The 27742-nt window shown below is 40.9% G+C and overlaps 1 protein-coding gene across 2 annotated transcripts; it reads left to right on the forward strand.

Moving 5' to 3' along the window:
* Window positions 1-1177: 1177 nt before the first annotated feature.
* Window positions 1178-26002, forward strand: LOC125902581 (sodium- and chloride-dependent GABA transporter 2-like). Of its 2 annotated transcripts, none has more exons than XM_049599047.1 (15): window positions 1178-1490; window positions 6695-6897; window positions 9226-9360; window positions 9452-9592; window positions 9794-9878; window positions 9955-10087; window positions 10210-10344; window positions 13815-13918; window positions 14022-14146; window positions 23444-23556; window positions 23819-23956; window positions 24114-24216; window positions 24664-24764; window positions 24920-25090; window positions 25320-26002. In XM_049599047.1, the coding sequence occupies exons 2-15, from the start codon at window positions 6708-6710 to the stop codon at window positions 25437-25439; spliced, it is 1794 nt and encodes a 597-aa protein (XP_049455004.1). In that variant the 5' UTR covers window positions 1178-1490; window positions 6695-6707; the 3' UTR covers window positions 25440-26002. The 2 variants fall into 2 exon arrangements, with proteins under 2 accessions (XP_049455004.1, XP_049455005.1); XM_049599048.1 differs by having other exon boundaries at window positions 6698-6897.
* Window positions 26003-27742: the final 1740 nt, after the last annotated feature.

Below are 27742 nucleotides of genomic sequence, written 5' to 3' on the forward strand. Positions count from 1 at the left end.
GCATGGCTCTCACCCTCTCCACAACGCCTGGTCAGCAACAGAGGAGCACCTTCAGCCAGTCAGGAAGTCATTCTTACCTGTGGCCATTAAACTGTACAACTCCTCCCTCTGATGATCGGACTCATTTGGCTATTTATAAAACAAAACACACAATATAATTACTCATTCTTATTTCATTTATAACGCTACAACCATTACATTGTATATTGTATATATTTCAGATTGTCTACTTTATTATTTTATTATTTATTTTATTTTATTGTCTACTTTAATATTTTATTTTATTTTATTTTATTGTAATGTCTACTTTAATATTTTATTTTATTTATTTCATTGTCTATTTTAGTATTTTATTTATATCTTCATCTTTATCTCTTGTTTCCATTCATGCTGTATTTCTATACATTGCACGGAGCATTGGAACAAAAACAATTTCCCCCCGGGGATTAATAAAGTATTCTGAATCTGAATCTGAATCTGAAGGTCAAGTCATAGTATTTCCAGGCTATTAATAAGCACGGCGTCAGGTTAACTCAATTGAAGTTACAGCATCCAAACTTAAGGAAGACATCGTACCATTTTAATATAACGTTCATTTAAACTCACCTTAAATCTACACCGTAACGTTTCCCCGCTCGTCCTCGCAGACAGTCGGTTAACCTGTATTGCTCCGCCTCAGTTGGAAGGCCGTTACACAGACACAGACTCCCTCCGCCGGTGGCAGTCCTTTCTCATTCTCCTCAAACTGACCCTATTTTAGTAGGAATTCAAATATGTGACTTGTCTTCAGGATATTATGTCCATGCTTCATCCATACCATCACTTTAAAGGGGAAATTATTTTATATTCAAATAAGGCCACACCTTTTTTTCTCTAACTCCAAAACCCCATCTCTCGCCGTTTTTCTTGTCTCTCTTTTTTCTACAGATAACTTACAAAGGCAAGTTAAGTCAACTTGGACAGAGCTTACAAAAATTTTAAATAGTCAAGACAATGAGTTCAAAATCCAAAACTTGTCAGAGCTCTTTGAGTTAAAGACAAACAGTAAGTGAACATAAGTAAATGGGACTGCAATGTTACATACGGTTTTGCAATAATCCAAAACCAGACAGTCCTGATGAACTGGAGAGAAAGGGCGTGCCGCCCTTTCTCTCCAGTTCATCGGCAGTTCATTGGCACTTCATCAAAACTATATGGTTTTGGATTCTTCTTTCGTCTGGAGGCATGCGACAAAAACATGAATTTATAAATTTATGGTAAAAACGGAATAAGTCATTAATGTGTAAATATCAGTCTGTGAGTGAAGTAGGCTATTCCTTTCAGATGACGAAAAATTAATCATCAATTGCTGTACACAATTGTGAAATCAATCGTTGCTTAAGGAGGGAGTGGCAAATTCTGTTCTCTACACCACCATCTCCGAAACACCTATCAATCTGACACAACAGGTACAGAGGTAACGGAAACTAACGAGGCATTCATACATCTCTGTGAGTATTTTCTGACATTTAACGGGCATTCATTTTGTTTTCACTCTGTGTGAAAAATTTGGATGCATTTGCTTGTTTCTTTTAACTGCTGCTGCTAAGAGACCGTTATCATCCTTCCTTCATGCATATATTGCTGCTTATTTGTTGTTGCTTGATGTTACCCAGCAAGTGGGAGCTTGTACCAGAGGCTCTGTGATTTTTAACTTTTAACTAGTTTCATCCACGTAGCTATTGCCCATATCCCGTCGGTACACGTTTGTATTGCTTTTTGATCCATATTCTGTAACTGGATGAAGGATCTTGGCCATCGGACGAGGATTTTAAGTTATTTTACGGACCTGTCCTCTGCAAGTGCTAACACGGAGCGCGAGCACATGGTCCGGGCCTTTTAAAACCTGTAGACTATTTAAACGCCATTCTTTTGCCAATCGTGGGATTACTTTTATTTGCTGTTTTAAGTTTTCCATTTTTAACGATCGTGCAGTTTTATGACTTATTTATGAACTGAACTCAATCTTAATGTCTATGTGCATAGATTGCACACGTCTTGTGGAAATTTGAAAATAAAGTTTCTCAAATTGACTTTTGTCTCTTCATTGTAAGCACACGAAATCGGGTAACAAAGCTAAAGCTATTTTTGAATGTTAGCATTGATTTCTCACATTGGATGGTGAAATATTTGTAGTTTGAAACGTCCGACCTAAATGAATATAGGTCGTAGTTAACGAAGCATATGAGTATTAATATAGAGGGAGCGCCCACCGAGCGCAGCTTCTTTTATTGATCGTTTGAACGTTGTGTGATGGTCATTTTCGATTAAAGACCGAGGTCTCAGCGACGTACTGGCAGTGAGCAAACGCTCTCCCTGCTACGTCTCAAAGATCTAAACTTGATACGTCGGGTTACATCGGGCCGACGTCGGCCAGATGTGTGTGTGCTATCTGAGCTGTGGCTCTCTCCAGCCGCTTCGTCATCCTGATGGAGGAGGCTCTGGTTCATCCCGGCTCTCGCGGCCCGTCATGCTGCCGCAGCTCTGTCTCCTCCACCGGTTGCCAGCAGCACCACTCCTCCTGCCGCTGCTGCGTCTCCTCCACCTGTGGCCGGCGGTAACGCTCTGCCTGCCGCTGTTGCGCCTCTCCCACCTGTAGCCGACGTTGCTACTCCTGTCGCCGCTGCAACTCCTCCACCAGTGCGCTTCGCTGGTCGAGCAACTCGTCACACTGTTCCCCGAGCCGAGACCGCTGGTCCCCAGGTGCCTATGCAATCCCACCAGCCTGAACCGTCGTCCACAACGCAGAAGGAATTGGGAGAGCGCTCAGTCACTCATTCAAGCAGTCCACATCCACGATCATTTTAGCCGCATTCTGTATTTGCATACATGGTTGCAGTTCACATGCAGGTCTTTCAGTTTCATCTTTATTGATAATCTCAACTTGTTTTGTAACTGTGGCACCTTCCTGGAAAGAGATGGGATCCATCCAAACAAGTTAGGTAGCCAGATGTTGTCAGCCTGCAGTCAAGTCCTCTCCACGTGAGTGACTATTTTCACAGCACACACCCACTCCCAAACCCCCTTCTTCCTCTCCTGCCTCATCCCAAGTCACTGTCACCAGCGCTAGCCCCCCCCCCCACTGTCCTTCCTCCCTCACCGGTTCACTTCAGTATCCAGACTATCATCACAGAAATGACAGACAGGTCTACTGATGGTGGTCTGGCGTCCTCTACTGCCCTCAGTGGCAATGTCAGTTTTATCATTCCTGCCAGAATTACTGCAACCGTGGTGTCCGGGGAAGGGGTGTGGATCATCAGGGCTCACTGTTCCAGCTCACTGAAATGCACACAGTTGCAAAGACTCTGTGATAGGGCTACAAGCAACACTCCTAAACAGTCTACAGGGTTAGATCCCACCCAGCACTCCTAAACAACCCACGTAGCCTACTTTTAAAGAAAGGAAAGGCCTGGGACTAATTCATTTAAATATACGAAGTGTCCTCCAGCATCAAAAATTAGATCATATCAAAATACTTCACAGGCTGATCCTGATATTCTCATTCTGTCTGAGACTTGGTTAAAGGAATCTGTCAGTGACTCTGCTGTAGCTTTACATCCATTTAATGTCTTTAGATGTGACAGAATTGGAAAAGGAGGTGGTGTGGCCATCTTTGTTAAATCTTGTTTTACTGTTTCTATTATGGAAGTGCTGACCTTAAAGATTAATCTGGGTTCGTGCAATTTCATCTATGTGGTTGGTGTGTACAGGCCTCCCTCGGCTGTATGGGGTTCCGTTTGTAAAGTAGTATAGTGTGTAACTTCTGTTGCCTCCCAGCGGATAATGTGTTATTACAACTAATAAGCCAGCAGCACTTCCACGTACACAGAGTAACACTCGCCAGTCGCCACACACCGTACACAGAGTAACACTTGCCTTTGTGATAGGATCCACTTGTGAACTGTGTCTCGGCCACTTCTCCACCATGTTGCTTTCTCTTTCTACCTGCGCTCTACCTCTCCGCTCTTCCTCCCCCCCCCTTCTTGTTGTGAGGAGGCATTTTCTGTGTGCCAGTGCGGGAATGTCGCCGGTCGACACGCATACTAAAAATTATATATATTGAAAAATACCGCGAGATGTTAGAGGAACCAATTGGCTTAATCAGCATTGTGTCATCTCCTCTAGTAGTGGCTTGGGTGAAACGGACATTTACGGACCTGTAGAAGTTACGCACTATAGCTTTAAAATAACATCAACATTTTGCCACATTTAGCTTCAAACAATGTTTAAAAAAGTGTTATGAGTGTTATGTCACATATAGCAGATGGATGTGATTTCCCTCGATGAGATAAATGCAACTGTCCTCACAGTCCGTGCCGGCGCAGTGAGGGAGAGCAGCACAGACTGCTTGGTGTTGGAAGTGTTGTTGTCAGACTAATGGACAGTTGGACTACTAGATATGAAATCTGATGGTCGGAATAATAGTATTAAAATGGTCAGATTAATGGGCAGTCGACATTATGGGACTAAAACGATAAAACTCGCCGTAGACCTGCATGGTCAGATTAGCGGGTCGGAGTTATGGGTAGTCGGACCCCCTGGTGGCGCCATTGACGTTAGGTATCGATACACACGGGGTAGTTATTTGTGTCCAGTTTCTCCTGAGTGAGAGGAGCAGACTGATATGCACGCTGCAAAACACAAAACAAAACACAAACAAGCAGAGAACTAGGCTTAAAGTTGGTGTTCAAGGAGACATCAGTCAGCATGACATGTCACTGTGATGGAAATTTCAGGCTTATCACGTTTCATTCATTATCTCTCAAATTAATTATCTCGTTATCACGGGAAAACGGATGAAAATTATCTCGTTATCACGAGAAAACGGAGGAAATAAAATGTTTGTATGTATGGCCGTTTAGGGCTTCCGTACTACACTGCTATATATATTTAGATTTGAGTTTTTATAGATTTTATATTTTATTTTATTGTTTTTTACTTTTTGTATTAGTAAATGTCTTTATCTGTTATGCAGAAACGTCGTCTCAATTCCTCTGTATGTCTGGTATATGTGGAGAAATTGACAATAAAGCTGACTTTGACTCTGACTTTTAACTGATTTATTCATTCCTCATTGACTAGCTGCTTTGACATTTGATTAGTTGTTATTTAAGAACTGACCACTGACTAATAGTTAGTTCCTAATTCTCTTCTTTACCTAGTGACTACTCTAAGGTTTTTGTACCTTCATTTTTCTGTGTTGTCAGTCCTTGTTTTTTGGTTTGGACACTACTGAAAGTCTCCCAACGGGTCAGCAGATGACCAATTAGCATGGACATACCCTCAGCCACACCCAACACCCCATCCTCCAAACATTAGGCATGAATGTAAAATGCTTTGGAATAGACTTGTGAAGATGTCAAATCAGAGACTAACTGAAAAGATTTTTAATTGGACACCTCCCACTGTCATACCTGGGCTAACAAGTTTAAATCATTATTTTATTTTAACAATTTGTCATTTATTTTCCAGAGCAGGTTAACCTGTGATATTCAGGGGATTAGGAGTGCAATGTTTCACATGTTCAGAGAAAAGTGGTCTGTTGACATATGGTATAAACCAAAGCTGCGAACTTTTTGCCTCATAAAAAATAGCTATAGTGTGTAACCTTATGTGAACAGTTACCATTAGCCTTAAGCCCTGTTTCCACCAAACGCTTTCATTATGGTGCCTTTTGAACCAAAAGTAACCCTTCAGGCATAGTGCCTACACCCTAGCGTTTCCACTGCAAACAGTACTCTTAGATATGGGCGGGGTTGTTGTCACTCACTGCTCCGTCCTGCACTAACTGTATTTCCTCATTACTGATGACACAGAGGGAAGTCTGCACCTTGTTTATCATCGTAAACATTAACGTTCCACCTTAAAAGTCGCTGGCAGTCGGCCCAGTGAATTAAGGTACTTTTTTCTCTGTCTACAACTACTGCAAGAGGCAGCAAAACATCCTTTCATTTTATAGTTATAGTTTACTAATGTATGTAAGACTTGCCACGGTATGAACAGTGGTTACATGAGCCTCAAAACTAGCCACAGGTTAGCCCTGAAAAATGACCTCTATGTATGTTGATTTCTTTTGGTTGGATGATCATGAAAAATTTGAGTTTTGTTTCAGAAAGGAAACCTTTTTTGTGGCTGAATTTCTTTGCCAGGCCTGGGATAGAAGGCAGAGTATTTTGTTTCTGGATTGAGTAGTTAAATTACATAAACTTCTGATTGTTACTGCAATGTCATTGTGATGGTGTCTTATAAACCCTTGAGGGTTGGGCACATGTAAGTGTGCATGATACAAAAAAATATCAATCAATCAATCAATCAATCTACTTATTCTTTACATCATGTAAAAAAGTCCAGAGAGACTGTGTACAGAGAGAATTATAATTTCATGAATTGTCAACATTTTATACCACTGATGCCCAATTGGCCATGACCATGATTTTAGGACTGTACCTTTGGGGCATTAACCTAAAGGTAGATAATGTATATTACAGGTTGGAAATTTTAACTACAGTAGAATTTTAGATTTATTTATTGCTCTAAAGACTTTGGACATAAAGCCTATCCTTTTTAAACACACATGTAAAATACAGCAGGAAAAATATTGTATTTAAGAACAGCCTAACATAAATAATTTCTCATCACTTACATTTCAACACAGCAGACATATCCTGATGGAGCCAGCAGGTCATTCAGAGAAGAGTCTGATGAAAGATGACAACAATCCAAATCATGTTCCAGCAAAGTGTGACAAGAGAGGGCAGTGGGCCAACAAGAGGGAGTTCATATTGTCAGTGATGGGACAAATCATTGGTCTGGGCAATGTTTGGAGATTTCCATATCTTTGCTTCAAAAATGGAGGAGGTAAGAACATGATTAACCTGTTCAGAGCCATCGTCCATTTCAATGGACATAACCTTTCTAGGTCATCTGTTCTGTCATCTGACTCCACCCAAATACACAGACTTATTTAATGGGATGTCTTTAAGCCAATCTAAATTTTTCCACATCATCTAAAGTGGACTGCAGTAGAGCCACGCCCCTTTTTATTAACAAGCATGGTTGAATGTAAGGCAAGGAAGAAGCGTAAGGCACATATAGGTTTATTAATCAAATTATTAAAGTACATAATTTGTGTTTAAACTGTGTTTAAAGAAAAAATAAGAAGCTATATTGCTTATAGATTTGAAAAAAAATACATGAAAGATTTATAGCTGTTACTCAGGATTTTTCAAGGACATCTGTCCATTGGAATAGCTGGTAGATCTGAGTGTCACTGGAAAATGAACAGGGGAAATACTGTTCTGATGCGATATCACTATTAGGTAATTTCTGCGTTCAGATTCTCCGTCTATTGGGATGGACAGGAAAATAAATAGATAAATAAATAAGTATCCCAATCATTTTTTCCCTAATTATTTCTGAGTGCGTTAAGAGTAGATATCCACCATTACAATATTTATTGTGTTCGGAACATATTTGGGTTACATGGGTTAAAAGTCTCATTGTATTGTGCAGCAGAAAGTTAGATGAGAACAGACTGAAAGAATGGTATTCAATCAGGGGTCAAGCCCAGATAGGGCAGAATTTTGAAAGGCCACGGCCCTAACACCATTAGTCTGACTGACTTGAAATTTGGTATACATATGCAGTTTAATGAGCTCTACAAAAGAAAACCTCTTGGTCCATAAAAGTCTGCCACGATAGATTTTTTGGCAAATTTGCAGAATGTGGAAACAGTTAAATGAATATACTTATTGATTTTGACTCTAGCCACACCAATACTGGAACACAGCCTTGTGGGACTGAGATGCACACATTTGAATAAGCACATTTGTTTAAAAAAAATGTGGATGGTATCAATCAGACAGTCTTGGCAATGTGCAGGGCTTAAACAAAGTTGGACAAAATTCATTAACAACTTGTCCAATAATTATAAATCTTGGTAAATATCTTATGTACAACATATGTGAACCTCAAAACCTGGTGGACAGATTCATTAATTTATTCATTTTCCATAACTGCTTATTCTGTGGGGGGTCAGGTCGCCAGACTATCACAGGGCTGACACATAGAGACAGACAACCATTCACACTCATATTCACACCTATGGACAATTTAGAGTCACCAATTAACCTGCATGTCTTTGGACTGTAGGAGGAAGCCGGAGTACGCTGTACGTAACCCACGTTGACATGGGGAGAACATGCAAACTCCACACAGAAGGGCTCCCCCACCCTGGGAACCCTCTTGCTGTGAGGCGACAATGCTAACCACCGTGCTGCCGGTGGTGCATGGTGGAGAGAATTTCACTTAATGTGTATGCATGCTCTAGGGGAGAGTAACAACAAAAAATGAAGTGTTACAATGATTGCTGCATGTGGGCGTGGCCTAGTTAGCATTATATGCCATATCATTCCTTTGCTAAATTTACTGTGAGCTAGAATGAGTTAGAGACACGAAATTCAAAACCATAACCAGAAATGATATTCTAATGCTTCACATCAAATTTGATCCCAATCAGCCGGATAATGGTGATATAACTGACAGTCCAAAATGGAAAAAAAATTTGACAGGCCACACCCTTCACACTATGAGTCTGACTGAGCTAAAATTTGACTCACCCACATATTAATGTCCTCTACAAAAAAGCCTCTTGGACAATTAAGGCTACCATGATGGATTCTTTGCCAATTTGCATATTATGAAAAACAGTAATATGAATAGTCTTTTTTGGATTTTGACTTCATAAACACTAATCTTAGGACTTAGATACACAATCCTATTATTAATGAGCAAATTGGTCCAAAAACATGGCTGCAATCAATCAAATAGTCTGATTAAACTCAGCGGACACATCTGGCACTCTGTCCTAAATGTACCCACCCAGGTTTGTTTGGATTTTGAGTGTGCAGTTATTGAAATGCTGCATACATCGTAATAAATAATTGTATAATCATAATCATCATCTTTTTTAAACTAATTAAACTGACTAAAGTGACTTTGATCATCTCCGTGAAGCCTGAAGCCTGCTCGCTGTCGGTGTGACATTGACTTTGGCAATTGAGCTGCTTCCTTCTGCTGACAGAGAGACGGCTTGAACCCAGGATTACTACTTATGGCTGTATTTAACATTTTCTGATCATCTTTTTCTCATTGTAACTGATTACGTTGCTATTTTTTTCCCTTCAGGAGCTTTCTTGGTTCCTTATGGTTTGTTCCTGCTCACCTGTGGGATCCCCCTCTTCTTTCTGGAGGTCTCTCTGGGACAGTTAACTGGTCAGGGTGGAATCACCTGTTGGAGGAAAATATGTCCTTTATTTGAAGGTACTGATAGCAACATATTCAATACAGTATGCATAGTATCTGAAATAACCTTTTACACTAATAGTGTATTTCATCATATCTTTGTCACCAGGTTTAGGCTATGGCAGTCAATTAATATTGTTTTACGGTGAGGTGTATTATATCATCATTCTTGCTTGGGCCCTCCTTTACTTCTTCTCCTCCTTCCACACTGTACTCCCCTGGGCCAGCTGTAATAACACCTGGAACACAGGTACGCATCTACATTTTGTTAGTGCCACAGCCTTGTATAGGTATAGAACTACAGTCAGTAGTGACACGTGAGAGGTACTGAAAATATATTTAAAACTGCTGCACTATTTTTTCATTCAAAGCTGACTTATTATCAACATGGTAGCAAATTTTGAAAATTCTCGCCATTCTAACTTTTTACTTTTTACTCTTCCACCTCTAGAGAACTGCATTGATTGCAGTCAGAATGATTCAGTTCATGGCCAGATCAATGAAAATGCAACATCTTCAGTTGAAGAATTCTGGCGGTAAGTCATTTATATCACAAAAATTGTTTTAGAGTCATAAAAATGTATCTTGACATACTTTTCCTTCTGCACACAGGAGGAGAGTTCTGGGTTTGTCTGGAGGGATTGAGGAGATGGGTAGTATCCGCTGGGACCTGGCTGGATACCTTCTGCTGAGCTGGATCATCTGTTACTTCTGTGTCTGGAAAGGAGTCAAGACATCAGGAAAGGTAAGGTGTATACACTTCTTATCAGTGCAGTGTTAATAGAACGTCAGATTCATTAAAACCTTAACTGTGATGTGAATTGCAACCACCATTGAATTCAGTATGTATTGGTGCTTTCCTCTTAGGTCGTCTACATCACAGCCATTTTTCCCTACATGATGTTGATTGTGTTACTGATCCGCGGTCTGACACTGCCAGGAGCTGTAGATGGAATTCGATTTTACCTTTTTCCTGATCCGACCCGTCTGACTGATTCTCAGGTGAGCCTTATGTGTGACTGATGAGTGGATGTATGTGATACACTGTAGCACTATTTGTCTAACACTGGGACACTTTGACTTTAACATTAGGATGAGGCTGAAAAAAATCTGTTTTCTTATAATCAACAAAGACCAAAACCAAATATTAAATGGTCCTACTAACAAATGTTCCCCACATAGCCAAAGCCTAATGTTGAACATCTCCATTGTTGTCAAAAAAAAAAACCCATTAAAAACACAAAAAACAACAACTTTGTACTGAGTGACATGTTCTTACATTATGATGAACACAAGCAATGTGATTTGTACTTTGATTTGTAGGCAGAAAGTAGAACATGGAATAACTCCAGCCTTATCCTTCAGTTCAGATGGCTGTATACGGAGCTTATCAGTCGCCAGTGAAGACGTCATACAGTATGCAAGCTGCTGTGGATGAGAGACGCTGGTATTACGTTAATATGTAAAAAATGTAGTCCATCCACAGCAACTGCTGATGTAGCAAGAGCAGTTAGGTGCTATTAATCAGGGTAAGGATAAAAGATAAGAACTTCAGTAGATACCATATTCAAAAATAATTTATTCCAATAACAGTTTCTCTCTGGGCGTATATACGCTGAAGAGGTTTTACTGGCTTCCTTGTGCTTCCACACCAGTGAGGTTCCTGGGAACTTGAGCAGGGCAGCATCTGCTCATGTTTCAATTTAGAAGGAACTGTCAAACAGGTGTGTATGAGGCAGCAAGAAAAGGACCTAAAGGCAGACAATCAGGCAGAGAGGAAGTGATGCATAAGTAAGTGATTTATCAATAGGGTGATTATACATGAGCTTACAGATGAAGGTTGTAAGTCCAAGCAGAAGTTGTTGAGAATCCAAAGGTTAACATGACTGGGGCAGGTAAAAGGTATAGGCATGTGTGCAGACATTTTGAGGGTGTCACGGGTGTGTTTAGAACCAAATAGCAGCACCAAAGAGGGGAGGACAGTTTATAATAGTCTTTAATGAAACTACTTGTCTAACACAGAGTGAGCAGGCAGATGAAAAAACAGTGAGAGTCAGTTTGTTGGCTTGAAACCTTCCAAAACACAGGTTCAGTCCCAAGTGCTTGGTGTGGCAAACCGAAGCGGAGAGCAGGTGAGTCAGTGGCGCGTGCTGGATGCACACAAATGGCAAACAGTGCAAATGTGTGCAATGGTACCGTGAAGGGGTAGGCAGAACGCAGTATCTAACAAGCAGGGAGTCCGGAACCAGGAGTACACGTGGGAGAAGCCAACACACTGGTGCAAAACCAACTGTAGGCAGCTAGGGTCTTGACAGCAGCGATGATGAGTGGAATCCGCGGCACACACACAAAGGTGGAATGTGCAGCCACACGGCGAAGCAATCCACAGCACAGAAGTCCACAGATGGATGAACCGGTAAACTAACTTTGGAGAGCTGGGTGACGATCTCTCCAAACAGACATGGAGAACAGGCGAACAGCAACCAGGAAGTCAGAAGCAGAACTCTTAGTTGGGGACAGAGAGCAGAGTGGTTTACTGGGGAGCAGACTAAGCAGGAGAGCCAGAGATAGGTGAGGTCAGCAACAAGGATGCAGTCTGGAAATAAATCCTGGAAAGTTTTGCATGAGTGACAAGGAACAAACTGGCAAGGAGAGTTTGTGAAGCTGGAGTCTTTATACTGGCAGGAGGTAATGATCCACAGGTGAGTGCAGTTGGCTTGATGAGGTGGATGAGGTGGATCAGGAAGAGTGGCAGATGTGTGGACAGGTGATAGGCTGGGAGGTAGGTGTGGTGGAGAGGCAGGGTTAGTGGAAATCTAGTGGGTTAACTAAGAGAGTGGCATGTATGGCAGATCGACAGAGGCTCTGTTGCTCTAACCTGAAAAAAGGGCTCTTTAACACTCTGTACTGTTTGGGGGTTAGCCCACTATAGAAAAGCACATTTTTTAACATTACCTCAAAAATGAAACAAATTTACAATACTTTGTGCAGATATAATAGTTCTCTCATCTAAAATTCAATACGTTTTTTGAATAGGATTTTGGTAAAATGCCTCAAATAAGGTCTGTGGTTAACAAAAGCTTAAGCGAGTTTCAGGTTTTGTTCTACGACATAAAACACATCAGTAAATACCCTACTTGTGAATTTTGAATCTTTTACGTGTTGTAAAAAAGGCGATTGCTAACAAGTTGCTCAATACGACTACAAACCCTGTCGGGGACATTAAACGTCATCACCCCCGAACAGGCGAGAGCGCTGGCAGTCCGCCATTACAGCTTCTTATTTAGCTTAAACAGTGCGATTTCCCCATTATACAATGTTTTTAAAATAAAGCGGCCGAAATCAGTTGAAAGCTTAGTGGCGGTGACGTCAAGAGTCATGCAACTGTGGAGTAGTCATGTTGTCTGTTAAAGCCTAACGTTAGCTATTTACTTCTGGCGATCGCATTTAAGCTTCAAATGCGGTATGAAAGGTGTTCATATGTGAAGAGTATCTCACTGAACAAAACCTGTAAGTATCATAAACTTGTGTTAGCCACAGAGCTTATTTTCTGACATAATCCAAAACGCAATGCAAAAATCACATTCACTTTCTCTTCTGGGAACCAGTGCGATACTAAACTTCCGGGTTTTGACGTCAGCCCTGGCACACTCTATACAAATGCAGGTCCATTTACCATTTACCATGTTAACCAGCTAGCTAGCTAAGCTTGGTTTATGTGATTGCAAATTAGAAGGTAATATTGCGCACAGTGATACAAATGTGGCAAGCTGCACATTGTTCTGAAGCATATGTGGAGATTTTTATTCACAGGGCATCCCACTGGTTAAACTATTCATCATTAAGCATTTCCACAACTTAAAAAGACTCACCCAGAGGGCACAACAGCAACAATACCAAGCTTGGATGCTTCAATGACACAAGACAGCAGTCATAGGGCATTGCTTTGCAGGGGCATACCTAGCAAAAAGTATTGAAATTTTGGATGATTGTGATTTAATCTGGTCCATCTTTAGCAATTATTGGCCACTTATGTATGCAACCACAACAGCAAAAATACAACATCTGCTTCTGTGGAGCAGCTCAGCCACAGAGGGCAAATAGGCTGTTGCTTGGGCAACTTCAGCCTGGCTTTGTGCATGTCCTTGCAGACAGGAAGGAAGGCAGGTACAGATTAGGGTTCAGGTTACAAGGTTAAAGTTACAGGTCTCAGAAGATGGAAAGCAGAGGCATGAAGCAACGTTGATGATCTTGCCAGCAGGAGGGGGTTAACTGGGAAAAGAGGAACAGATGAGTGGGATGGGGAGGAAAGTCTGAGGCTATCTGATGGATGGATGGAGAATGGAAAGTCTTAAAGAGTGAGAATGGGGCTGATGGAAGGGGCAAAGTGGCAGAAATATGATAAGTATAAAAATGTAATGATGAAACATTAAAAGGTATATACCAGTCACAACTAATGTCATTATTTCAAGGTGTGGATGGATGCTGGGAACCAAATACTTTACTCCTATGCTGTCTGCCTTGGCTGTTTGCCAGCTTTGGGAAGCTACAACAAATACCACAACAACTGCTACAAGTAAGGAAAATGAGTATTATTCTATGCACTCACTTTCCATTCCCATAAGTGTTTATGTGATGCAGGATACAATACATAATCGTGTTTTTTAATTTATTTTCAGAGACACTTTTTTCCTGTGCACACTGAACAGTCTAACCAGCTTTGTTGCTGGCTTTGCAGTCTTCTCTGTCCTCGGCTTCATGTCCTTTGAGTTGGGTGTTGACATCTCAACTGTGGCTGAATCAGGTATGGGATGGTTTGTAGAAAGACACTGTGTTAAATTTGTTTGTACATATTAAGAACTTACCTGCATTCACTTCCTCCCAAATTCCTAACCCTAAATTAAACTGCATAAAATTTGTCAGAACCAACATTTGGATTTTGGTTCCTAGATGTCACATGTGTCCTTATGGTGCTGTCAGATGCTGGGTCTGCAAATTGTGATCATGAAGGTCACACTCTGAGCGTACTCATGAGGACCCACTACAGACTATGTTCATTCTCTATTTCTTAACCCTAACATACATTTTCTGGTGATGCACTTACACATCTCATCATATATATTACCTATATACACTGTCATATATATATATATATATATATATACATATATATATACAGTCAGGTCCATAATTATTTGGACAATGATACAGTTGTCATCATTTTGGCTCTGTACACCACCACAGTGGGTTTTAAATGAAACAATGAATACCTGCTTAAAGTGCAGACTCTCAGCTTTTATTTAAGGCTTTTTTCAAAAATGTAGTATGAACCGTGTAGGAATGACAACCATTTCTTCACACAGTCCCCCAACTTTAAGGGCTCATAAGTATTATAACAGCCAGTTTTAATACTTGGTTGCAAATCCTTTACAGTCAATGACTGCCTGAAGTGTTGGACACATAGGCATCATCAGATGCTGGGGTTCTTCTCTGGTGATGCTCTGCCAGCCCTTTACTGCAGCCGTCTGCACTTCCTGCTTGTGTTTTGGGTGTTTTGCTCTCAGTTTTGGCTTCAGCAGGAGAAACGCATGCTCAATTGGATTCAGGTCAGATGATATGACTTGGCCATTGCAGAACATTCCACTTCTTTGCCTTAAAAATGTCTTTGGTTGCTTTTGCAGTATGCTTCAGGTCAATGTCCATCTGCACTGTGAAGCATTGTCCAATGAGTTTTGAAGCATTTGGTTGAATCTGAACAGATAATGTAGCCCCAAGCACTTCAGCTTTCATCCTGCTGCTCTTATCAGCAGTCACATCATCAATAAATACAAGAGAATAAAACACCCAAAACACAAAGCACACCACCTCATCAGTGAAGCATGGTGGAAGTACTGTTATGTCATGGCCATGCATGGCTGCCAGTGGAACTGGTTCTCTTCAAAATTATCTTATTTAGAACAAGGAGAGATGGCGGGTAAATTACTAGCTAGACAGATAAAAAAGGAGTCAGAAGATAGACCAATTCTTAAAATTAGAAAACAAGATGGATGCATTACAATGGACCCTCTTCAAGTTAATGATGCTTTCAAATCATATTACACAGAACTATACACTTCTACCTCACAATACGTTTCAGGTGAGTGTAAATCATTTTTAGATAATATTTCGCTACCTACTTTAACACAAGTTGATAGACTAAGTTTAGAAAAAGATATATCCTCAGAAGAACTTGTGTCTGCTATGGCAACACTTCAAAATGGTAAAGCGCCAGGTTTAGATGGCCTGCCAATTGAGTTTTATAGACATTTTTCTTTTTTTTTTTTATGATTCACAATTTATTGGTTTTCCACACAAAACAGGTATACATGTATACATGTTGTAAATGCTGACTATGCAGCAATGTTGAGAATTGGATATAGAAAGTAAGCAAATACTGTACAGTGTTTGTGCTCTAATATACAACAAAAAAAGAGCAACAATAAGACAAAAGCAGCACAACAAGAAACAGGACAAAACAGCACAACGCAAGGACAATAAGAGAGAGAGGAAAAAGAAGAGAGAGAAAAAAAAAAGGGGGGGGGGGGGGGGGGGTAAAGACAAAAAATAACAGCTCACATGATTACGTGCTCAGCGACAGTAGGTATCGTTCCCATTTCAGATTGAAGTATTCCACCCTATCTATTAGTCTATATGATAGGCCCTCCAGAGCAGCTAATTTGGCTAGGTGAGCATGCCAGAGGCTGACGGGGGGGGGGGTAAAGATGCCTTCCAATTCGAAATAATAAGCTTGCGCCCCAGCATCAGTGCTACCTGAACCCACTCTGCGACGTGGGATGGGAGGTCATCGAGTAGGGACGGGTCCCCCAGAATGTACAGACTCTGGGAGAAGGGGATGTCACGTCCTATAATCTTTGTTACATTACTGTGAATTTCAAACCAAAAGTCCTGTATTTTTTGACAGTTCCACAGCATGTGAGTTGAGGTACCTTCCCCGTTCTGGCATCTCCAGCACTCTGGGTCTTGTTTTAACTTGACTCTATATAACCTGGAGGGGGTCCAATAGACTCTGTTCAGAAGCTTGAATTGGACAAGCCTGGTTCTGAGTTCTCTGGACATCTTTTTCATGTTTTGTAAGATCCTGCTCCATTCCCTATCTGTGAAAGTAACCTTCAGATCTCCCTCCCAAGTCAGTTTAAGGCTAGACACACCTTTGTCTGAGCATTTTAAAACCATTGAGTAGAACACTGAAGCTTCATGACCTCTACCGAAAATTTTCATTATTTGTGTAAGAAAGGTTGCAGTGGGGGGAGGTGTTGAGAGAGACCCGAATGTGTGGAGCAGCAGGTGTCTGAGTTGTAAATACTTCCAAAACTGATTCTGGGGCAAATGAAATTGTGTTTTAATATCAGAAAAAGACTTGAGAGTATCCCCAGCATACAGATCTCCAAGAACCAGGATTCCCTTGTTGGCCCATGATTTCCAGAGAAAGGGGGATTTCCCTATGCAGAGTTTAGGGTTGTTCCATATGGAGGCTGCTATGTGGAGGTTCGCATTAAAATCGAATATGAAGGCCATTCTTTTCCACACCCACTGTAAATGTGAAATAACAGGATGGGTCTGTGCCTCTAACAAAAGCTTAGTGGTGATGTAATGTATAGGAGGGAGTGGGTTACACAGACCACTCTCTAGACCAAACCATGGAGGTGCTCTCTCAGGAGGCGCCCAGTGCATCAGGTGCCTAAGGCTGAATGCATAATGATAAAAAGTAAATTTGGGACACCCAATCCACCTTGATCTACTGGCCTCTGTAATTTTTCAAGTTTAATCTGGGTCTTTTATTGTTCCATAGGAATTTGTTGCATAACCTGTCGAACTGCTTAAAATATTTTGGGGGGATCTTCACTGGTAGTGCTTGTAGAAGGTAATTGAATTTGGGGGTGCAATTCATTTTTATTACATTAACTTTGCCCCAGAGGGAAAGTAACAGCGGAGACCACCATTCTATATCAATCTTAAATTTGTTTAAAAGGGGCTCAAAATTAACCTGGACCAAATCATTCAGACGGGGAAAGAGGATGCCTAAATATTTAATGCCTAACTGGGGCCAGGTGAAATCCCCAGGTTGGAATAAGGTCTTGGGGCAGTAGGGTGTCAGAGGAAGTGCCTCTGATTTGGCCCAGTTCACTTTATATCCTGATAATTTGGAGAATGATTTAATAGTTTTAAACAAAGCAGGGAGAGAACGTTCTGGCTCTGTTATCAGGACCAAAGCATCATCCGCGTAAAGCATAAGTTTATGACTACTACTGCCTACTTGGATACCTGGAAAGTCAGGGTCCCTGCAGATAGCTGCTGCTAAAGGGTCCAGCGCCAGTGCAAAAGTAATGGGCTCAAAGGGCATCCCTGCCTAGTGCCTCTCTGGAGCTCAAATGACTGCGAGATTATGCTGTTTGTCGTCACTGAAGCCCTGGGATTGGTGTATAAGAGTTTGACCCAGCTGATAAATATCCTACCAAAACCAAAGGCCTCGAGGGTGGAGAATAAGAAATGCCACTCCACCCTGTCGAAAGCCTTTTCGGCATCCAATGAAAGGGCCGCAGCAGGAGAGGTCGCGTTTCGAGAGGTCCACATGATGTCAATTAAACGTCTAATATTATCAGCGGAGCTCCGAGTGCGAATAAAGCCAACTTGGTCGGGGTGGATCAGTTTTGTGATCACCTTATCTAGCCTTACAGCTAGAATCTTAGCAAGAATTTTACTGTCACAACTAATCAGACTGATTGGCCTATAACTTCTACAGTCTAATGGATCCTTATCTTTTTTTAAAATGAGAGCGATTAATGCCTCAGAAAGTGTGGGGGGCAAACTGCCCTTATTCAGAGCCTCACTATGCATCTGCAAAAGTAAAGGAGACAGCTCTTCAGCATACGCCTTAAAAAATTCTGCTGTGAAGCCATCTGGGCCTGGCGCCTTGCCAGATGGAAGGCCTCTAATAACATCAGCTATCTCCTCGATTGTGATTGGTGCATCAAGCAAGTTTACCTGGTCCACTGATAAGGTGGGGAGGGCAAGGGAGGTCAAAAATGCTTGTGTCTCCTGTTGGTCAACTTGTGCTTCAGACGAGTAAAGTGTTGCATAAAACTCTCTAAATGTCTTATTTATCTCAGTGGGATCACGCGTAAGGGCTCCTCCTTCTGTCTTAATTGCTGCTATTGTGCTCTGAGCCTCTCTCTGTTTAATGTATCTTGCCAATAGTCTTCCTGCTTTGTCGCCTTCTTCAAAATGTTTTTGCCTTGCTCTGAAGAGGGAAAACTCAGCCTTCTGAGTCAGAATGGAATTAAGTTCATATTTTAGTCTGGTCAGATTGGTCAAATTTGAAGGGGTCATATTTTGCTTAAATACAGCCTCAGCAGCATAGATCTTCTTCTCCAAGTCAAGTTGTTTTGTTATGTTAGATTTCTTTTTGAAAGAGGCGTGTTGTATTATATGACCTCTAATAAAAGCCTTAAGCGCTTCCCATGCCACACCAGCAGATGGTGCTGAGGCCACATTAGTTTCTATAAAAAGATTAATTTGAGCTCTTAGTGATTCTTTGAAACTTAGGTCAAGCAAAGTCTGGAAGTAAGTCTCCATCTGGGAGACTTAGGGGTACTGCAGAAAGGAGCCACACAAAGAAACACAGGGGTGTGATCGGAGAGTATAATGCTACCAATGGAGCTGGATACTATGGAGGAGGTACCAAATCCAGAAACAAAGAAATAATCAATCCTAGAAAATGTGTTGTGGCGTGGAGAGTAGAAAGTATAATCTCTGGTGGTAGGGTTTAACAGACGCCAAGCATCAACTAGGCCAGAAGCTTTGCACATTTTGTGTATAATGGAGACTGATTTGTACTGGTGCTGTGATGGGGTGCTACGGTCCAATATGTTGTCCATGACCTGATTAAAGTCACCGCCCATCAGAATCGGGTAATCTCCCATATCATTGAGTTTACACTCTAGTTGCCCAAAGAATGTAGGATCATCAATATTAGGAGCGTAAACATTAGCTAGTATCACTTTATGTCCCTGAATCTCAGAGAGAAGCAACAGGACCCGTCCAGCATCATCAATGCTTTCCCTGATACATTTAAATTGTATTTGTTTGTGAACTAGAATTGCTACCCCCCTACTATGGCTATTCCAGCATGAGGCAGAGACATGAGCGACCCAGTCTCTGCAGAGCTTCCTAAAATCCTGAGTTAGTAAATGAGTCCCCTGCAGAAATGCTATATCACATCTTTTCGACTTAATGAATGTTATGACTTTTTTCCTTTTGATAGGGTGATTGAGACCTCGCACATTCCATGTCATTAGTTTCAAAGTCCTTCCTTTATCAGCCTGCATCATCAAGTAGGTCTAGTGACTGATGTATATAAGGGGCATGACCCATCGTTGACACCACCATCGCTGAGCAGTAAGCACCATGCACGTAAAAAATGGGGAAAAAAGAAGAAGGAAAAAAAAAAGGGGGGGGAGAGAGGAAACAAAGCGATGTTAGAAAAAAGACATATATACATACATACAACTATATGGTGACCATGAACTGTCGTCACCTGTAGGTGCTCGAAAGGCACCAAACCTAACACACAAAAAACTTGGTCCGTGACTCTGAACAGTCCAACAGCCCACAAAGAGGGCAGTCAAGCAGCTATAATTTTGTAACTAGTTGGTATGGGTTACATCAGTACAAAAAACTGTGTAAGGATTATATGCGATTAACAGTCGAACATGACCAAAATACTAGGAACAAGTTAGTTTCAAGCATCTCTCCTCCCAGCCAGTTAAACCTGCATAACACATTCTATCCAAAATAAGATATATTCCTATTAGGTCCTCATCAACTCCAGGTTGATTTATAATGCAAATGGAAATGATGGGGAGGAGCAGGAGAGAGCAAAACGAATGCATTTCTCCTCCCAAAAAACAGGGAGTAGGTGAGTAAATTATAAAAGGCAAGTCAGTAAGCTCGGGGGATGATATAACTTCCTGATAAGATGTCCTTGCTCCCACAGTAACTCTAATGATAGTAGTGTTTGAACAAAAACAACAAAATCAGATCGAATCCTAGAGTGATGGGAGTAATAGGATGGTAAACAAGAAAAGTAAGCTAAATTTGAGTAACTTAACAGTCTTTCATATTCAAGTGTGTTTAGCAGTGCAAATGAGAAACTGTACAGTTCAACTGGTAACTGGTAACAGTAACTTTACGGGTAGAAGAGTCAGTATGCTCTCACGAGGGCAGAGAGCGAATGAATTTCAGAGCCTGTTTGGGGTCTGTAAACTCCCGTTTGCCCTCCGCCGCTCTCAGGGTGAGCACAGCTGGATACATCACGGAGAACTTGATCTGGCGCTCGTGTAGCAGGCGTTTGCACTGGTTAAAAGCAGCCTGTTTGTCGGCGACGAGTTTGGAGTAGTCAGGGAAGACCATGATGTGGTGCTCGTTCCACTGCACCTTTCCCATCTTCCGCGCAGCCCCGGCGATCCGCTCTCTGTCTTGGAATCTCAGGAATCGAGCAATGATCGGTCTGGGGGGCTGACCGTCGGGTCCGCGTCTGGCAAGGGACCGGTGTGCACGGTCGATTTCGAGAACTCCCTGAAAATCACTTTGCGTAAAAACGCAGTGCGTCCGGGCCCTCGCATCCCTCCGGGAATCCAACAAAGCGTAGATTATTTCGCCGGCTCCTATTTTCCAAATCGTCCAATTTCTGTCGCAAAATTTCCACCTCACTTTGAGTAGCAGGAGGATTAGCTTCCAGCGCCCGATTAGCGTCCTCCAGGAAATCTATGCGTGACTCAACGTTGTTCATGCGCGTAGCAATGTCGGCTAGCTTGGCCTCCACAGCCTGAGTTGCTAGCTGAATAGCATTCAGCTTGCGCTCTTGAGTCTCTGAGGTTACTTTTAAGAGTTCATAGATGCTCGATATATCCTTGGCCATCTGGTCGGCGGGGGTAGCTCCAGTACTGGGACCGGCGGAGGGCGACGGCGAGCTGTCCTTATCCATGCTGCTAGCGTTAGCTGTGTTATCCTTGCTAGCTTCGCCAGGTTTGCTAGCATCCTGGCGTCGTGATGCGGATTTTTGCTGCTGGCTGGGCATCGCGACTATATGAATATAGTTTCAGAGTGTTCCAGCATGAAATGTGACACTAAGACTTCAAAATAAAGCACTATGTAACCCTTAGTTTAAATAAAACAAGCTACTTGACTGCAGAGCCTCCGATTAGGCTGCCATCTCCACTGCCTGCATCACGTGACTCCAGACATTTTTCTAATTATTTATTGCCTCTCTTTATTGCTATGATCAATGCTTGTTTTAGGAGAGGTTGTCTTCCTCAATCTTTATGTTTGGCATCTATAAACCTTCTCCAAAAGAAAGATAAAGATCCTCTTCAGTGCGCCTCTTATAGGCCAATTTCAGTTCTTAATGCAGATTATAAAATTATTGCTAAAGTTCTTGCACTAAGGCTTGAAAAAGTTTTACCTAGTTTTATTCATCTAGACCAAACTGGTTTTGTTCGTGGTCGTACCTCTACTGACAATTTACGTAGGTACTTTAATATTCTTTATCACACTAATAAATTAAATTCCCATAATGTTATTCTCTCTGTCGATGCTGAAAAAGCATTTGATAGAGTTGAATGGAAATATCTTATGTCTGTCCTTAGAAGGTTTAATTTTGGTCCTAAGTTTTGTCACTGGGTATCAGCTCTTTATAGTTCTCCTATGGCTGCTGTAAAAACAAACAACCGTTTGTACTTTCTAGAGGCACTAGACAAGGTTGCCCGATGTCTCCAGCATTTTTCGCCTTTTGTTATTGAGCCATTAGCTGCAATGATCAGATCTCATGATTAGATTAAAGGTATTAAGATTGGGAAGGAGGAACATCTCATATCTTTGTATGCTGATGATATCTTGTTGTATATTTATGACCCCTTAAATTCAATACCATTTATTTTATCAGTATTTGGAAAATTTGGGAAGTTATCAGGTTTTAAAGTTAATTGGGACAAAACAGAGATAATGCCAATTTCCAATTTCGACCACCCTTTATTGAAGAATCATTTTAATTGGAATTGGTCTATTAAATGTATTAAGTATTTGGGTTTGTTTATTCCTAGAAAATTGGAGGACACCTTTAATTTGAATTACCTTCCATTAGTTAGTAAAATAACAGAGGAATTAAAGAGAATGGGACATCTTCCTATTTCTCTTGTGGGTAGGGTTAATATAGTTAAAATGTCTGTTTTGCCCAAGTTTTTATATTTATTTCAAAATCTTCCAATTATTCCACCACAATCTTTCTTTAAAAAAATACAGAGTTTAGTTTCCTCCTTCATATGGAACAATAAAACCCCACGTGTTCGGATGTCAGTGTTACATCTACCATACGAATCTGGTGGCCTGAAGCTTCCCAATTTTTATTACTATTTTTTTGTCATCTCAGCTTAATCAATTTAAACAATGGTTTTTAAATATTTCATGCGCTCATGGAAAAGAATAGAATGTTTGGATATCCTTCCATACAGCTTGGAATATTTACCTTATATTGAGTTCAAAGAAGTGGATAAAATTACTAAGAATCCGGTTATATTAAATAGTCTTAGTATCTGGAAATTGTCTCATAAATTGTTAGGCTATAAGATCTCCCTTTCTCCCTTTTCCCCAATTTGGAAGAATCCAAGTATTACATGTTGTAAGGATGACACTTTTAAATTTTGGTATGATAAAGGTATCCAGGAATTCTGTCATCTGTTTGAAAATGGGACATTTCTTTCATTTGTTCAGCTACAACAGAAATATGGATTACCTTCTTCCCATTTATTTCGTTTTTTTCTATGAAGACGTGGTAAATACTGAGAATAGTTCTCTTCAAGAACCAGCGCCATCAAAAATTGATGTCATATTAAGCAATAAGAGCAGAACAAGGAAAAAGTTATTTCTAGTTCTAATTACTCACCAACTCTGGACACAAACTCAGCAGGTTTTGGTCTAATGCTTACAACAAACAGTACAGTACTAATGTCAAACCTTTTTTTTGACATCTACTTTGGACCACTTGCAGGTCCTGGCCTGGCATTTATTGCCTACCCTCGGGCCGTAGCCATGATGCCTTTACCCCAACTCTGGGCTGTCTTCTTCTTCATGATGATAATCTTTCTTGGAGTGGACAGTGAGGTAAAATGTTATCATTCAGTTGTGGTTAAAATATACATCATACTTTTATAACATTTAATCATAAGCCCCTCTGTTCTTGTGCTTTAAATTATCACTAAATCCCCACATAAAAGACAACTTCAATCTACTTCTCCTCTTGAAAACCACATCCTATCACTTTTAATGATTTTGTCCTTTAATAGAAGGTCTCATAGTGGCTAACTTACTTAAAAAGTATCAATGTAAAATAAATGTAAAAGTAACTCTCATCTTTTACCCACAGTTTGTGTGTTTGGAAGGCTTGGTGACAGCCATATCAGACATGTATCCATCCTTCTTTTTAACTGGTCATCGACGTAAACTGCTTCTGCTGGTCATCTGTGGTGTATCTTTGATTATAGGCCTGTTTATGGTGACTGAGGTAAGACTTCATTGTTTAATCTATGAAATAAAAACTGTTTAGAAATACTGCAAATGTTTGTCAGTAAGTCTCTTCCTCTGTGGCAAATATGTTTTGCCCTTGTACCAAACCATCTCGTTTCTCTTCCTGTCTCTTTCTTCTCTGTTATGTGCTGTAGGGAGGACTTTATGTATTTCTGCTGTTTGACTACTATGCTTGCAGTGGAATACCAATCATGCTTTTTGCCATTCTGGAGTGCATCTGTGTGGGATGGATATTTGGTAAGCAACAAAAATCAATCAGAAGTAGGGGTGACACACACACACTTTTAATTATATGGATTCAAAAATACATTTTGACCCTAACGTAGGCTGCATGATTTAAAAATTGACTTACTTTGGTGGCTTTGATGATTCATAAAGTAGCAGTATCCCTTTAAAATATACCATGATTGATGGCAGTGCCACTTCTTGGTAATTTAGACTTAAATCAGACCTTCACAAAGACATTTGGTGTCATCAGTGTTGTTTTCATAAAAAAATAAATTATAATTAAGAATGAATTATATTAACAAGAAAATTCTGAATTGATATTTTCTAATTTGACTCACTTCGCAAATATTTCTCATCTGCACTGCACTAACATTTCCTCAGATATACTCAAATGATATTGATATTGATCATATGCTTTTAAAGTTGATATACCCAATACCACTGTCTGTCTTCAAGGTGCTGATCGTTATTACAACAAAATAAAGGATATGATTGGCTACTACCCCTCATTGTATATGAAATATTGTTGGAGGTTCTTCACACCATCTATCTGTGTTGTAAGTCAATTTTTGGTGTATTGTTGTGTCTGTGAGCTGTAAAGCTCAGGAGACAAAGTTGGACAAGAAGAAAAAAATATATTTCTAAATATATGTTCACAAAAAATGTAGGCTGGTCATTTGATGTTCTCTGCATGTCTCTTCTTTTTTATTAGGGAATTTTGTTTTACTCGCTGATCAAGTTCACTCAACTGAAATACAACAACACCTATCAGTACCCCTGGTGGGGCTATGCCATTGGGATACTTCTTGCTTTCTCTTCAGCTCTGCTTGCTCCTCTGTGGTTTCTCTACAGTATGGCAGTAACCCCAGGAACACTGAGACAGGTATGTGTGTGTCAACTGATACTGAGGTTAATAAAGCATTGTGTTATTTCAGTTAAATCAGTGTAACCATTTACAGTAAAAGGTCAAGTCAACAACCTCTCTCTTTGACCAATCACCATGCTGCCTACATGGAGCTACGCCTGCAAGCTAGTGTATTAACAAATATCCAAAGCAAAGGTCTGTTTGTGAATGATCTGAAGAATTCAATGGGAATTTGGTCTTTTTACAGAGACTGAAAACTTTATGCACTCCAGCAGCTGACCTGTGTAACGCTCCACTAAAGAAGACTCTCTACCCTGAAACACCTCTGTCTGATACAGAGCTGCATGATTTAACTGAAAAACCTTAAGATGTCAGTTCTGAAGATGAGTCACCTGTAATCAGACACATCAGTGACCAAAGGCCTTACATTTAATTGTACATAGTCATTTGGTGATTGGTGTTGGGGAGTGGGTATGTTTGAGCCCATTTAGTATTTTTATTGAGTTTCATTTCTGCATCGTCACACCCTGCTGGCTAGGCTACTAAATAGATAACCACGGGATACTGAACCTCTATTAAAAAGAGGTGAGGCCTACAGCCAGGGGAACAGTTTTTTGACCACAAGTGATTTGAACGCATCTATACTGATTCTTACACACATTTACTGTGAAAGTCATTGCTGTTGTTTAGTGATAGTAATAAGGGTAACAGTGCCTTGCCTATGTTTTTGTTGCTATAAATGCCATGAGGAATTGGTTTATTTGTTTTAATTGGAACATGCACCTGAACTCTGTCTCCACCAGTGATGTCATGAGAACCGATACTTGCGTACCTTTCGATACCATGATGAAAAACCCCCAGTGATATTCATTTTTTTGAAAAAAAAAACAAAAAACGGAAGAATACCAGGAGAAGAATCATTGCTATGACTCTTCCGGTATATAGTGTTACAGTCCATGCCTACATTCAGAGCGAGGGGGTGGCGAGGAAGTTAAACTACACATGGCATACCTACACGCGAAAGGATGGCAGAAGCAAGCTCTTGAAAGTAAGTTGGTACGGTCCAGTACTGCATACCACCACTAAAAGATTCAGTGGCGGAACTACGCAGTACCAGGAAGAGGAGAGAGTGGCTGCCTGCTGAAGTCCACGTTCAGAACCAGTCATGGCCACACCTCAGACCAGAAAATAGATCGGCTAGCAATATATGCAGTTTTAAACACTTTGTCTGTTTATTAATTGCTTTTAATTCGTTCCAAATTGCTTCTGAACCGTCCGTGCTGTGTTTTGGTCCATGCTGGATGGAGCCTTGCCCGGAGTCGGACATCTCCCTCTCTCCCCCAGCCCCTCCCCTGGGAGAGAGTCTGGTGGTCTCCTATGAGCCCAGCCTTCGAGATGTGCAACACTCCGTTAAATGTCATCCAGTTCATCATCAGCTTAAATAAGCTGCGTGTGAGCTAACGATCAGGGATTTCACTCTCAGTAGTATGTGACTGCACATGCGTGTCTACTTCCGAAACACAGCGGTTGGGGTGCGTTTGATTTATTGTACTGGGATGTTTGATTTTTCCACAAGTGGACCACAGACGTCAAAAAACACACCGTGACAGGACAAACAATAAATGAAACCAACGAAATTCCACACCTTCTTGTGGTTGGCTCAAACGCTGTCAGCATGACTTATTTAAATAGCCACCATGTGTCCCGTATAAAAGTGCTTTTTTTCGCCACTGACCGTTCAGATCGCCAGTGCTATCTCTGTAAATAGCATATGGTTGTAGCCCTGGGGCAGTGGTGAGTGTGAATGAGTGGAGTCAGCTGTCAGTCAGTGTTGGAGCAGAAAGGCGGAAGGTCTCCCCGCTCTGTATTGTAAATGAGTATGTGTGTGTGAAGTGTGTGTTTTTTCGCCACTGACCAGTTCAGATCGCCAGTGCTATCGCCAGTGATGCTTAAACAGGGAGCTCGTGAATGGAGGCCAGAATATTTGTAATGTGATCATTTGGTGTTCTTACTCAGGATTTTAATACTGACAACGTGGGTCCATGTCATTGGTTCGACAGCCCATTGGTTCGACATCCCATTAGTCCGACTGTCCGCGGTTCTGAACGGCTCGCAACGGGCATATAGTGCGCCGCGACCGGCTTGAGGTGGAGCAGGCTCACGGCTTATGAGTTTGTCACTTTCTTTTTCATTTTAACCCACACCATGGTCTTTTCCTGACCCTAACCAAGTGGTTTTTGTGCCTAAACCTAACCAGACCTTAACCACAGGACATCATGATGATTTCGGAACGGACTTTGGAACAATGAGTTTAATATGGTCGGAACAATGGGATGTCGAACCAACGGGCTGTCGAACCAATGGGCAGTTCCCTGACAACGCAACTTCCAAAATAAATATTTTTTTTTAACTCCTTTCTTTGTGCATCGATCATGGGTATAATGTATTGTATGGACAGAGGACAAAAAAATAGAAGAGTTGATTAAAGGCCTGATGTTTTTATATTCCCCCATTTTTTTCAAATATAGATTTCAGGTTACTTAATTTGGCTTGTTTGACAACAGTATTTAAAAAAAATGTAAAATGCAAATGTAAAAAATAATTTAGATTTAGTTGAGTGATTGTAGTTAAATCATTTTTTTTGGTCATCATTTTGGTGGTGGGTGTCAT

This window comes from Epinephelus fuscoguttatus, linkage group LG15, assembly GCF_011397635.1.
Source record: "Epinephelus fuscoguttatus linkage group LG15, E.fuscoguttatus.final_Chr_v1".
NCBI classification, from domain to species: domain Eukaryota; kingdom Metazoa; phylum Chordata; class Actinopteri; order Perciformes; family Serranidae; genus Epinephelus; species Epinephelus fuscoguttatus.

Coding starts and splice junctions, on each gene's coding strand:
- LOC125902581 (XM_049599047.1), top strand. CDS start 6,708: ATGGAGCCAGCAGGTCATTCAGAGAAGAGTCTGATGAAAGATGACAAC. Junction 6,898..9,225: donor TTGCTTCAAAAATGGAGGAG/GTAAGAACATGA, acceptor TTTTCCCTTCAG/GAGCTTTCTTGGTTCCTTAT. Junction 24,765..24,919: donor TCACACCATCTATCTGTGTT/GTAAGTCAATTT, acceptor CTTTTTTATTAG/GGAATTTTGTTTTACTCGCT.